Source organism: Colossoma macropomum, unplaced genomic scaffold (assembly GCF_904425465.1).
Source record: "Colossoma macropomum unplaced genomic scaffold, Colossoma_macropomum, whole genome shotgun sequence".
Classification (NCBI taxonomy): Eukaryota; Metazoa; Chordata; class Actinopteri; order Characiformes; family Serrasalmidae; genus Colossoma; species Colossoma macropomum.
The window spans coordinates 33,920,280-33,934,768 of NW_023494801.1; the positions used below are offsets into that span (position 1 = coordinate 33,920,280).

A 14,489-nucleotide genomic window follows, 5' to 3' on the forward strand; every position below is an offset into this window, starting at 1 on the left:
GATAGGGAAAAGAGAAGTTTGTCTAACTTCACAAACTGAGGTCTGTCAGTCAGCAAGTCCAGAATCCAATTGCACAGAGATGTGCTGATACCAAGCTGGCTAAGCTTTAAGATCAGCTTGGAGGGGATCACTGTGTTAAATGCTGAACTGAAGTCAATGAACAGCATTCTGACATATGAGTTTTGACAGTCCAGGTGGGTCAGTACAGTGTGGAGCACCGTAGAAATGGCGTCCTCCGTTGACCTGTTGAAGGTAGGCAAACTGGTGTGGGTCCAGTGTAACAGGCAGACAGGACTTTAAATGAAGCTCTTGAAGCTAGTTGTATCTGTAGCTGCCTGGGCCAGCAACAGATTGAAAATGTCGGTAGGGGGCACAGTGCTGGGTGGTTTGAAGTGAGTGAATGACTGTGTGCCTCACCACATACGCCAGGGGTCAGAGGAGTTGAAGTGCTCCTCAATCCACTATTTGTAGCAGTGTTTAGCCTTTGCGATACGTCTTCAGAGGCTGGCTCTGGCTGAGCTGTAAGCCACCTGGTCTCAAGACCTCTTGCTTTGAGCAGAAGGCCAACCTCTCTGTTCATCCAGGGCTTCTGATTAGGGAAGGTCTTTTTTTTTTTGTGAGTTGTCACTCTGTCCACAGAGCTGTTGATATGATCCAGGACAGAGTTGGTGTAGATGTCAATGTTAGTATGAGAGTCTGTGGTGGCCTGGGCTGCAAATACACTCCAGTCTGTGTGCTGGAACTGTTGCTGAAGAAAGGAGTCAGCTCCTTCCATCCAGATCTTCACAGATGTTGTTGTGGGTTTCACATGGTTGATGACTGGGGTATACTTGGCAGGAACAAACAGAGAGGTGGTCAGACTGTCCTAGGTGGGGGAGGGGTGTGGCTTTGCAGGCGTTAGCCACACTGGTGTAAAGGTGAAAGTTTTTTGTCCACTTGTGGTGCAGGAGACATTCTGATGAAACTTTGGAAGTACCAATCTTAAATTGCTGTGATTAAGTCCCCAGGATTAATAAAGGCTCTGTCTGGGTGCACAGTTTGCAGTTTGCTAATAGCAGCACAAAGATCTTCAATAGCCACATTAGTGTCTGGGGGACATAAACTGCAGCAGCAACAACGCAGATAAATGTGTGACCACATGAGATCCAATTTTACTTTCCCATGTTAAAAAGCACCTCAACACATACATCATTTTTTCTTGTGTTTACTTTTTTCTTCTGTTATGATACAAATCAAAGGCTTGGCTTGAACGCTTTCATTGGCCTAGAGAGCAAGAAGGCACCTGGTTTGGGGAACTATAGCCTCCATCCTTCCATCTTGTGTTTCCTTCTTTATCCGCTTACATAATATGTGGAAAACGCATTCCATTTACACTTGTGTTGAATGTGGTCAAGCTCCATGTCTGACCACCTCCAAATATGGTTTGAGTGAACTGATTGTAATCAGATCACAATGCATCCTGAGTGTTTTAGACTTGTCTTTACATGCCATTGAGTGAAATCTGAACATAAGCCAATCAGCCCACAAACGAATATTTGATGTGAGGTGTAAAAAGACAATGTGATGGACTGATTCATGAAAATTAAACCAAGGTGCTAGTGTGCCAGGACCTTCTACAAAAAACTAAGAAGGTATCAAACTGTGTGGGATGGTGTTTCTTGGGCTTTAATGTTTATTCAGTGTTTTTGTTTTTCTAATACTTTTAATGAGGTTTCTTGATCGATTGTTTTCTATTACTGCCAACAGATAACATTTAATTAAGTCAAATGATGCATTTCAGATGTGATTTAATATTTATAATTTGGAACAGCCTTAAAAAAAAAACTGATGCCAAAAAACATCATTTTCCAGTTACTCTGCCCACTCCACGCATCTTTCTCAGCCCTACCAAAGAGGTCACATGGGAAGAGAAGGTTGACATCACCTGCTCTGTAGAAACCCAGTTCACAAGTGGATCCTTCACTCTGATACAGAACTCTGGGTCATTTAGAGAGACCAAGAGTGGAACCTCTGTCACCTTCAGTTTAACAGAAGTGGACTGTTCATGAGGGGTCTTACTACTGCCAGTACCAGACCGGAGTCCCCAGTCGTGATTTCAGTTCTCCACAGAGCAGCTCTGTTCAGTTCTCTGTTGTGGGTAAGACTAATTCTTTTTGGATTTTTTGTCATCAATTCTCTGCTAATATTGCAGCTATTTAAATATGTTCCTCCTGCACTAGCGTCCCTAGTGTTTTTCCACCTGACCTTTCATGTGATGGAGCGAACACGACTCGATTACCAAAAAGGTAATAAACACACTTAATGTAATGGACTGATTTGCGAAAAAAGAAACCAAGGCCCTAATGTACCTTCCACAAAAAACTAAGAAGGTAGCAAACTGTGTGCACACACGTCAGATGGGTTCAAATCTGAACAACTGCCCTTTGTTTGCCAAGGGGAAAAATTAAATAAATAAGCTGTGATCTCATCTCTTCTTTGGAAGAATAAAATCGAAAGCTTGTTTCAAATCATTTCAAAACTGGCACCTCTAATCTATATGTTTTCAATGGGGTACCATAACAAACCAACCAGCTGCAAGTTGGAGGTTGCTTCTCAGGCTTTAATGTTTAGTTAGCACTTTTTTGTTTTTAATGTTTTTAATGAGACTTCATAATCTTTTGTTTTCTAAAATTTAATTCAACAAACCAAACTAGGATTTAAGAGGTCATTTAATTGATATAATTTGGACTAACCAGGAAAATCTCATGGCAAATATCATTTTTTAGTTACTCTACCTGCTCCAAGCATCTCTCTCATTCCTACCAAAGAGGTCACATGGGGAGAGAAGGTTAACATCACCTGCTCTGTAGAAACACAGTTCACAGATGGATCCTTTACTATGATATAGTGCTCTGGGTCATTTAGACCCCATTTACATCTGGTCACTTTGTGCATCTCGAATATTACGATATTCCATCCCACACAGCAATTGGATTTCAGTCTGACTAAAGTCTACACTACACAATTTATTGCTCAATTTTTAACCCTAATTAACCTAAAGCGATTTTCCAGGCCACTAGTTTGATCGGAAGCGACTGACAACGTGGATGGTCTGGTGAAGTGAATCTTTAGCCCTCTGATCAAACTCTGAAGTGATTGGAGGCCCTCCGATTTTATCAAACATGTTTGATCATTTCAACTCCAAACTTCCTGTAGTGTGAGAAGGTCAGACATGTCCTAAGTCAGTGATTCAAACAACAGCCAATCAGAGAGCTAGAAGAGCGGAGAAACAGGCAAAGAGATTTACATTTACATTTACAAAGAGATGCACATGCACACCGTTTGAATAGCAAAGCGAAGACAGAGGAGCTGTGTGTAAAACACAGTCAGATAAGAGCCGTTATCAGGTTTATAATGTCTGGATCTAGACCTTAGGTTACTCTCTTTACAATTTCAAGCCAGCTGCCAGTGTTTGATGAAATATTTCTCCGGTGTGATATCAGCGTTTCTCGTGTAGTATACGCCCAGCCTAACCAGAGACACATGTGACTACTACATGTAAATTCATGTGGCTAAAATCTTATCAAAACACAATCCAAATACTAGTCACATGAAGCAACCAGCCGTAAAGGGGGTCTTAGATTAACCAAGAGCAGGACCTCTGTCACCTTGAGTGCTCCTAAAATGGACTTTGTTCATGAGGTCTTACTACTGCCAGTACCAGACCAGAGTGTCCAGTCATGATTTCAGTTCTCCACAGAGCAGTTCTCTTAATTTCTTGGTTGTGAATGAGACACATCATATTTTCTTGGCCATCAAATCTTGGCCATCAGTCTGCAACTCTCTATATGAGTTCTTCTTGTTTTCCAGTGAATTTGCTGCAGCCCAATATCTCCTTCAGTGCTCCTGATGGAAGGTCCCATTGGTGGCTTCAAGGGTAAGAGGCGACCAGGGGCTACAGCTTCTCCATCATCTGCTCCACGCAACCACTCCACGCAGGCTCCTTCCACTTGAAGTTCAGTGGATCCAACATCACCAGAACTCAGTCAGCTGTTAAGCACTCAACTACCTTCTTCTTTGATGAGGCAGATTTTGTCCACCAGGGAAACTACAGCTGTGTTTATGAAGTAAACGTGTCTTCACGCACCTTTAACTCTCCTACCACTGAACTCTTGGCTGTCACTGTGAAAGGTACAGTAACTAGTCTTGTTTGATTTGTTCTCTGTTTAAAGCAAGAAAGTCTTGATGGTGATTTCCTTTGCAGCGTCACCAGTTCCCTTCATCGCTTCTGGAGTGACAGCAGGACTGTTACTCATATTAGTGCCAATCATCATTTTCTTCATAAAGAGAAGCAAAAACCAAAAAGATCATCAGATGGCTGTGAAGACCGATCATAGACTTCGTGAGCACTTTCTGTTCTGAACTAAACTAATTACAGTATTTTCATTATGTCTTTTGAAAACTAAACTGAAGCTCTTGTTGTTGACTAGTATTTGCATAACATCCAGTGTAGATGGTGGTGCAGAGACATTTACTGCCATAAAATCTGGTTAACCAGTTAATTTTTTCCACACAATCCTTCTGTAGATGCCAGAAACACATATGGGGTTACCGGAGGAAATAATGAGATGGACGGTGAAGATTATGAAAATGCAGAAACTGTTTTTCACCAGAAAGAAGATTCAGATGATTCTGATGAGGACTATGTTAATGTAGATGTTGATGTCAAGAATAAGGCAGTGCCCAATGATTATGGAGGTGAACACATTTTTATAAAATGTGCAGAATAGTTCAGGGATTAAATCATTTCAACAATCCAAATGAGGCTTTTAATTTTTTGTTAATAATATACATAATATTAAAACTAGCTGTAGAAATATTTGCTACTGTAACATTTGGTTAACAATGTAAATGTTTAATTTTTCCAGTAAAACTATTTTGTCAATCATTCCTTAGGTGCCAAAACCATATGCGGGAATGAGACGGATGATGATGATGACGATGATGACGTTTATGAAAATACAGAAGTCACTGTCCAGAAAAAGGACCAGAGACCAGACCAGAGAGAGGATTCAGATGTGTCTGACGAGGACTACATCAACATAGATGAAGAAGCAGAGAAAATGGCCGTGGACAACGACTATGAGGAGGAACAAATTTATGCAAACACGGATTAGTATGGTAAACTAAACAATTTCACGTGTGTCACTGTAATTCAAACTCACCTCAACTGCATCAGGAAAAAAATAATCAATGGTCAGTTTTATTTCTAAAGATGAGGAGGGGAGACCAGGGTTGCCTCAGTCTGTAAAATTCAGTGGTTGTTTGCATAATACTTCTCAAATATTCATACAACACAAATTGAATACTCTTGAATACTTTGTACCAACAGTGACAGAAAGCATGCCCACAAAGTGACATCTACCAGAGAAATAATTCAAGATGATTCTTTGAGTTCAAAGCATCAGACAAACAGAACAGACATTTAAAGTGAACCTATTAGTTTGGGATGTTTTTTAACACAAAGTCCGACACTCTGAGAATGTGGGAGGAGAACAGAAGAGAAATGATGAACTTGTCATAGCGATTTTAAACTAGTTTTTTTTTAAGCAATGCAACTAAAAGGCAGACACACTGGACTCATGAACAGACTAGGATACACCCCGACAGAGGTGCACAACATAATGATAATAAATGGGTCTAAATTGCCACTGTTGGGCCCCTGAGTAATGCATTTAACCCTCCCTCCTCCAGGGGCCCCGTATAATTGCCGAGCCTGCAATAAAAATACTTAAATTACTTGTTATCTGTTCTGCTGCTACTCAGAGAATGGATCACAACTGGTCAGCCTGATTTTTAAATGCTGGATCTGATGAGTAATGTTACAGCAGTTATAGACTGTGAAAGATGGTGTTAATATGTATGTGTTCGTTTTCAAACCTTGATAAGTGTTTATTTTGTCCATTAAAATAAACTCGGTGATCCCTGGTCGCGAGTTCGATCCCAGAGCTTAAATGCTAATGCTTGATGCTAACAAAACAAGGACTAAATGAACAAAGGCTACTTATAAAAAGCTTCTTACTGCATTAAACACTGCAATGTAATAACATGCACGGCTAGCAAATACTCAATTTTATAACGGTATTAAACTATAAATAAACTGAAAAGGTAAATGAAAAACTAGAATGTTTTATTTCATGGTTGAATGTTTCTGTTATCGGCTCATTTTCCTTCATCTATCCAGTTCGAGAACCAGTGAGAATCAATGTGAATTTCAAATAAAAGTTAAGAAAATAGGATGAATGTACAATGTGTAATGTACAAATAATGTATATACTGTGTACTGTATTATATAAATGTAGGATAAATGTAAAAATGTAGGATCAATGACAAATATTCCAAATAGGCATCTGCTTCACATTATACACTTTTGCTTTTTGCAGATCTATATAAAAAAGCTGTTCAAGCAATGCTGACTGTTTTACCAGCTTTACAGTTCTCAAAAAGTTCCATGCAGTTTCGATGTTAGCAACTACTAGTATTTCATTATTTTTAAACATTATTTTTAATGCACTTTGTACAAGAATGAATGGGGCTTTGGTAATGTGTTTTTGTGTTTGTGTAAAGCAGAGTTATTTTTTCTGTTTTTTTATTGCACTATTGTAATCATAATTTATGTCTTCTTACACTTCATCTTACACTTTATCATCACAACGATATCCAACAACTTTATTAAACATAGCTTTTAATGAGGATATTGTGCAACCCAAGTTGGCAACGATAGAGTATCCTGACTGTTATTCAAATTAAAGGCTGAAGATTCTCCACAAGGGGGAGCTATTAGTCACTTTTGTGGAAGAAACCCACAACAAAAGGATCTCAGGAATGCATGTTGCACCCTGCATAAGACTAGTTTTAATGCTAACAGATTCCTCCAATTGATATTCTAAGATGTCACCTGATTAAAGTTGATTCACTTTATAAAAAAATAAAAATAAAACAAAGCAAAGAATGTTACTTGTCTGTTACAACCTTCATATTTCTATGTTTAGGCTACAGCTAACAGTAATATTTAACCCAGTGTGGGTACCTGAATGTACACCACTGTTTGCTACTTACTTGAACTGAATCTGTCTGCATTAAACAGTGCATAGTATATATATATATATATATATATATATATATATATATATATTTTATTTTATAAAACTTTGTCTTTTAAAAATAAAGTATTTTGAAATCCCTGAAAGGTGCTGCAGAGTTTGCTGCTGTTCAGTTATGTCTATTTTATTGTTTTGGGAAAAGAATAAACAAACAAAAAAAACAGATTGCTTCATTACTTGTTAAAATCCTACCTAATAACATGACTGTCTTCCATTTGGATTTTAGTAGACAGGCGGATACCAAATATGTGAGTTGCAGTGTATTGGCATTCACTTTGTGATAACCTTGAGACCAGGCCTGGGCGATATCTAAAAATAGTGAATAATTATCTACTTTTTCTAGAAGTTCCAGGTTAGAGCTAGCTGCTGTAGGGTAAAAACCCAGTTCTAATGCCCTGAAGCGAGCTTAAGTTCCAAAGCACGTCAGCATTTATTTTAGGTTCCATGTGCTGAAACTAAGCTTAACGTAAAGTAAAATAAGTAGAGGGTAAAAAGCCGTGGGTTAGGGAAAGCTATCATTACCATGCATTGCAGAGAGAGCCAATGGATTTGTGACGTCTCTCTCTAAAAAACAAAAAAGACTGACCATTCGGCTAAACAACCAGTTACAAAACACACACAGCAGCTCAAACACACCCTGAACTACACGCCTGTAAACACATCAAACATTAGCACTGATCTCACAACCAGTAGGACGTGTAAAGTGTGTGAGGCAGTAATGATACTGTCACAACAAACATAGCATCACTGTCCAAAGACAAACATGTATCTCCACTTTTGTCGATTTTTATTTTTCTACATCATTTGAACAGTGACTGTCCTTTACATCCTGTGGAGATTTTATGATGAATGGATAAACAGTGATGCTCTAAAACTACTTGGAATAAAATATCTTCACACTGACTTACATTAAAAGTATAGAAGGTTTTTGCGCTTTTCTGTAAAGTTACCATTTTGGAGATACTTGTTTTCCTTTGGACAGTGACCATATTTAATAATTAAGCAAAAACAAACAAACATACAAATAAAATACGTATTGTATAGTTCTTGTGTGCCTACATAAAAAATAAATACATAATTATTTCCTTTTGTAGCCTTCATAGAAAAGCTGTTGAGGTAATACTGACTGTTTCTCAGCGCTTCAGTGCACAAAAAAGTGCTTGCAGTTCTGAAGTGAGCAGCTGTCAGTATTTCATTTTTTTTATTTTGCACAACAGTAAACAGTGCTTTTATAATTTTGCTGTTCGTGTAAAGGAGAGCTTAGTTAGACTTCTGTTTACACGGCCAAAACTAGGTGCACTATTTTAATAATAACAACGCTTCCCATATCATCGTGATCAGACAGCTTTATCAAACAACACATTTTATATCAGTATCACACGACCCTAGTGAACGGTCAACACTCATGAGTTTTATGGTGCATTATGGGAACTTTCAGGGAACAAAAGTACCAGAGTGTCACTATCCAGACATCATCCCCTGCCCAATTTGCACAGCGCATGTTGACCTCTTTCACAGATGCGTACACTGTTACATTATCTGACTCAGGATCAGCTTGGAGAGACATATTTCATCAGTTTTACTCTAATAATAGCAAATCATGAACACCAGCCACACACATCACTATAAAGCAGTGTTTAACCCTTGTGTGGTGTTCAGGTCTGTGGGACCCATTTTCAATGTTTACCAAAAGAAAAAAATGATGTGATTTATTATTATTCGAATCTCAGATTCTTGGCCTTTTGCTCATTTTCTGCAAAGAACATATAAAATAACCCATTTTCAGTGGTGAGTCCACCAGACCACTGAGTAACAAACACATGAACACCACACAAGGGTTAATGCAGAAACCTCTAAGCTATCTCATTCTCCTTCTTAATTTAATACTACATAATAATAATAATAATAATAGTAATAATAATCTTTATTTACACATTACTTTTCATGCCAGTGTCAGCTTAAAGAGAAAAAGCTTAACCTTAATACAAGAAATTATGACCACTTATTTAAAATCATATAAAAATGACAAATCAAATGAACACCAAAGAGACTTTTAATTAAACTTTAACTAAAATTAAATTAAAAGTTAAAGAGACACATTTTTAAATGTTTATTAAAAGTGAGCTCTGAGCTTGACTGTCTAATAAAAGGTGAACTGAGCTCCACAGTTTAGAAGCAGAATAACTGAGTCTCTCCACGTTTTCTGTATTTTACTGAAGGTCTGCAGAAGGTAAATCTATCCCGAAAGATCCAGGCAGCCAGTGCAGCTCTGTCAGAACAGGAGTGATCTGATCTCTCTGTTTTTGTTAGGATACATGCTGCTGCATTTTGTACGAGTTTAAACTTTGTCCTTAGTTTTAACTTTCTTTCTATCTTACTTCCGCACTACACAGGAAGCAGGAAGCCATCTAAGACTGAGCCTACATAACTTTACACATTGTCAGCACTGCTGTTGCATCACACTGACCACAATGTGCCTGTCAGTACAGCCAGCCTTAGGGTTTAATGTTCAAGTGAGCAAAGGCTGCAGATTGTAGGCCTAAAGTGATCAATATGTGTCTCTGGAATTTATTTTCCTATTTTTATTTCTGTAAGTTTATGTGCAGTTTTATGTCTTGCTACTGTAACACTGCAATGGCCCTTCGGCATCATTAAAGTTCTATCTGTCCATCCATCCATCTATCTATGCATCTATCTATCTATCTATGCATCTATCTACCCATCCATCCATCTGTCCGTCCGTCCATCCATCCATCTACCTATCCATCCATGCATGCATCCATCCATCCATGCATCTATCTGTCTATCTACCTATCCATCCATGCATTCATCCATGCATCCATTCCATCTGTCCACCCATCCATACGCTGTCATTATTGCTGCCCAGTGGAGAACCGTGACTATTAGAGCTCGGCCTTCGATTCGGGCCATCAATGTCAAGACTCGGTCCAAACATGAGGGAAAAACGTCTACGATAATGACAGCTTCTGCTAGCATCCCTATGAAATGAAAAAAGTAGTTTGCTAGCGCTAAGCTAACGGTGGTTTGCATGGACATTTTTTGGAAGTTCTAGGTTAAACACTTAGGTAAAGCTTCTAAAAGACATTCCATGTTTTACTTGAAGCTTGTGAGAGACAGATTAGCCTATGTTTTACCTTGTAGCAGTTTCAGTGACCCTGTAGTGAGATCTGGTGTAGAGCTGCTGCCACTGTTGTCATGTTTCAACAACCCATTGATTTGGCTGCTGCTCGTATTCACAGTTAGTGACATTCCTAGAACTTCTCGAAGGCCAAGAGTCATGTTGTTTCTCACCAAATTCGTCCTGCTTTTTGTAAATCACAACATGGTTGGTTGATTCCATTGTCACTTCCTAATGCTGAGTTTAAAACAAGCATGAATCTAGTAAATAAATATGAACTAAGCAACTTCTGTGTTTATTGTCCTCATCAGCCTATAGTGAGTGATCATACACTCTCTTCACACTTTATATTAACATTCAACTTAAGTGATCTGATCATAACCGGACAGTGAGATGTATATCTGTGCTTCCAAAGGTCTGAGTGATTGGATCATAATATGTCTCCTAGACACAATGACCCTATTTATCAAATACAGTCAAATCTGATCATAAAATTTCCCCAACAGTTTTGTTATTCATTCATTTTATCTTTGGCACATCTCAAATTCACACCTGGTGGGAGTGTGTGTAAGTGCGTTTCATACGACTGATTCCATCCACAAAATAAACAATACAAAACACAGCTAGTATAGAAGCCTCTCATACACTGTAATAATACATTTACATCTGCATTTTTTCTGCGTCATTCTACCACCTTAAAAAGACTTTGTTTATTTCACATTTATTGCTTTAGATTTTTGTCATTTTAACTCTGTAATAAGCAAAAAACACATGACATTTGAACCTCTGTGGTTGTTTCACAAATGTGCTGTCATTACTTTTCACACAGAAGAGCTTGTGAAGTTTCATGTTAGTGGCCTTGGGAAACACGTTTATATGACAGGCTTTGAAGAGAGACTGTGTGAACCTGCAGAGTAAGAATGTTAGTGTGGTGTTACGCAGCTGACAAACACGCAAAGCCCTACACTGTGTATTTAACAGATCCTCTTTCTTTTATCTTTTAAGTACTTTTGTTCTTCATATCTGATACTGTTATTATCCCACTACTGGAACTACCAATGTTGTGAGTAAACCTCAGGCCTTTGAGTGTATAGTTCCTGTGGTGGATATGCATGATTCAAATTACCATCAAAGACCATCTCACATACACTGTACACTAAGATGACCACAGCTATCAGGATCTTGATATGTAGCAAAGCTAACATGGAACATCTTTTGAAAGAAGCCCTATTGGAGCTGGATTAGTTTTCCCAGAGGAGGTCCGGTAATGTAATCTGTGTGTGATTTGATTGGCTGATTCAGGATATCTGTGTAATTTACCCAAATCAACCCAAACAGCCCAGACTGAAACATCTTTACACAGGTGATGTCCTGACATGAACTTCATGATTAATGAATCGGGTCAAATCAAGCTCTTTAGCTGTTAGCTCTGTCTTCAGGTCACAAAGAAATACTTTTACCTGGTTTTGTTATCACATCACTGAGGGAGCTCTGAGTCTGAAGAATTATAGAAGGTAATTCACTCTGGAATTATAACTTGGTAGGAGATTCACACTGGATTCAAATTGGTAATCATTCAAATTATAGAACCTCCTCATGTAATACTAATCAAGCTTGAATAAGGAGTGATATCTAAAAATAATTAGCATTATATTTTCTAGTTAAATTATTGATAATATTGCAGCCCCCCACAAAACAAATACATACAGTCCATGGCAGCTTTGCCCTACTTTCTATTCTATTTTAGATCTGTCACGCATCCCTCACACTCAGAGGTCTCTAGGGACTCCATTTCCCAGAACCCCCAGGGGAATCACATGATTCTCAGCCCTCCATCTTTCTCCAATCACCGCTCTCTGTCGCCTGAGTATTAACTGATTACACCTGTTCTCATATAATTAGTTTAGTATGAAGCCCGGGCTTTTAGTCTAGTTCGATGCGAGGTATTGCTTCTTATTCAAGAGCTTCTGAGCGGTATTTTCTTCTGTCTATTGTGATTTTCCAGTTTTTGAACACTGGCCGTAAAGAGGGTCAGAGGAACTTTGTCTCCAGGTTACAGTTAACTTGTCTATGCTAACATGAAGCCATTTAACTAGGTTTTTTACTGCAGCAAGTCACTTTAAGGTGAGCTGAAGTTCTAAAGTATGTCGGCATTCATTCTCGATTCTGTTCACATAAAGTAAATTCAGGGGAATCTGTGCAGTAAAGCTAGCATTAGCAGAAAGAAATAAAGGTAGTTTCTTAACAGACATTGTGAAAAAGACTACTGCTGCTACAATCTCTATTTACTTGCTGAGTTTAACATATTGGAAAAAAAAATCATTTAAAATGAGCGCTTTTGTTTGCACAGGCCACATTTTATTGTGATTGTGGGTTTTACTGTTGTTGTGCCTTAAAATGTGCACAAGTGTGTTCCTGTACAGGATGTGCACTTATCTTCAAAATCAGCAAAACAATTTAACCAAGAGCACCCCAACTTTCGTAAAAGACAGTATATACTGTGGCAGTGGAGAGATGGAGTCACTCCCTGCACAGGTTCAAGCTGCTCCTCTCCCTTGATTTAGCACAGCTGTGCCTAATGAGGAGAGGTGCATGGACATCTTTTAAAACGAGCTCTCACTGGTGAGTAGAGAGAGGACGCTGGGCTACGCCAGAGAGAGCGAGAGGAGAAGGGATTCTTGAAAAGCCGACGCTAAGTAAGCCATCGTGGATTTAAGTTTCGGTTTTGTTTTGTTTAATTATGTAAATAAAGCACGTTTGGGCACTCGAGCTGGTGTTTGTGTGTGTGTGTCTCTGAGGTTGTTGGGCCTCCCGGTCAGTGGTGTCGGCCCCTCCCCCAGCCAAGCCACAACATAAAGACCCAAGATTTACCCACATTTTTGGTAATAGGGCAATAATAAAATTAGATTTACTAATAAATTGTATCATTATTATTATTATCATTATAATTATACACAATGCACAATTAAACATATTATTTTAAAATATTATGATTACTTATTGTCAATTCTTAAGCACATTCCGGTTAAGCCACCATTCAGACTCTAACACTGGCTGCATTATCTCTCCATCAAGCAGTGTGGCACTAAAATAACTGAAGGGGAAGTAACAAGTTGAGCCCTTTTAACACTGCAGTTTTGCAGTTTGCATTAAGGACTGTAGTCTGGTCTTTTCTACATCTGTGCAGCAGTTTCCGCGAAGGACACTACGGCAACATATATGACCAGTGTGTGGACAAAATGCTGAAAAGACAGCAACAAGACAGTTCTCCACTGGACAGCAATACAGACCTACAGACCCACAGTGACTCCACATTTACCTTCTGGTGCCTCAGGCGTCAGAACTGCAGCTCCATTTAAGGTAGAACAGGAAAATTCTAACAAGAAGCTGGTGAATATCTGACTTCAGCTTCATATCACTGAAGAATTAGGGGTGGGCGATAAATAAATAATTGCCCCCCTCTCTGAAGGCATATGATGCCCTAAATGTAACTAAAGCCCAGCAGTGAGGAGCTGAACTTTACTCTCCTCTGCTGTCACTGCAGACTGGCAGGGTCGCCTACAGAGCAGCTCTAGTAGCCTCTTAATGACATGATGCTCTTCTTTATTTTAAGGTTGGCCCATATACAGGGTAAGATTTCAACCACTACCCCTTGTAACACAAAAAACAAGGGGCAGAGGGTAAAAATAAGAAATGAGATTCGGCCTTATTGTAATCAAAAGCATAACACTGTTTTGAAAAGTGTGAAGGGACAATGGTGAAGAACAGGATAGAACACGAAACATGAACATGTAAAATCCCCCCTGCTGCCCTGTTTTTAAACCCCACCCTTCGCCCACTACCTTGCAGACTGTCTCTGTACTACGAACTGAACAGGTTAAGAAGCTGAGCAGAAACAAAAATAAGCTCCCACTGTAACATCAATAATAAGAGAGATTCTGTGTTTGGCACTTCAGCACCAGTCACTCGATTTGACTCGCTCAGATTTGAGTATTCATGCTCTAAACTTGCCTCAGGGCAGCGTCAGTGAGCTGGCAGTGCTTGCGGTTTAGCCCTCTCGCTAAGCTAGTGTTAAACTCTGGTGCTACAAGGATATAAATTAAAAGTAGCTTCAGCTCAGATTGAGTCTTTATTCTCTAAACCTGCGTCACTGAGAATCCCAGGCAGAAATATTTCATACCGACAAACTTGGGACGATACACAACCAC

The 14,489-nt window shown here is 39.0% G+C and overlaps 1 protein-coding gene across 1 annotated transcript; it reads left to right on the forward strand.

Moving 5' to 3' along the window:
* Nucleotides 1-3,992: 3,992 nt before the first annotated feature.
* Nucleotides 3,993-5,651, forward strand: LOC118821015 (RNA polymerase II subunit 5-mediating protein homolog). Its single transcript, XM_036589423.1, has 4 exons — nt 3,993-4,170; nt 4,244-4,381; nt 4,567-4,737; nt 4,936-5,651. Exons 2-4 carry the CDS (start codon nt 4,354-4,356, stop codon nt 5,154-5,156), a joined length of 420 nt encoding a protein of 139 aa, XP_036445316.1. The 5' UTR covers nt 3,993-4,170; nt 4,244-4,353; the 3' UTR covers nt 5,157-5,651.
* Nucleotides 5,652-14,489: the final 8,838 nt, after the last annotated feature.

Coding starts and splice junctions, on each gene's coding strand:
- LOC118821015 (XM_036589423.1), top strand. CDS start 4,354: ATGGCTGTGAAGACCGATCATAGACTTC. Junction 4,382..4,566: donor GAAGACCGATCATAGACTTC/GTGAGCACTTTC, acceptor ATCCTTCTGTAG/ATGCCAGAAACACATATGGG. Junction 4,738..4,935: donor AGTGCCCAATGATTATGGAG/GTGAACACATTT, acceptor ATCATTCCTTAG/GTGCCAAAACCATATGCGGG.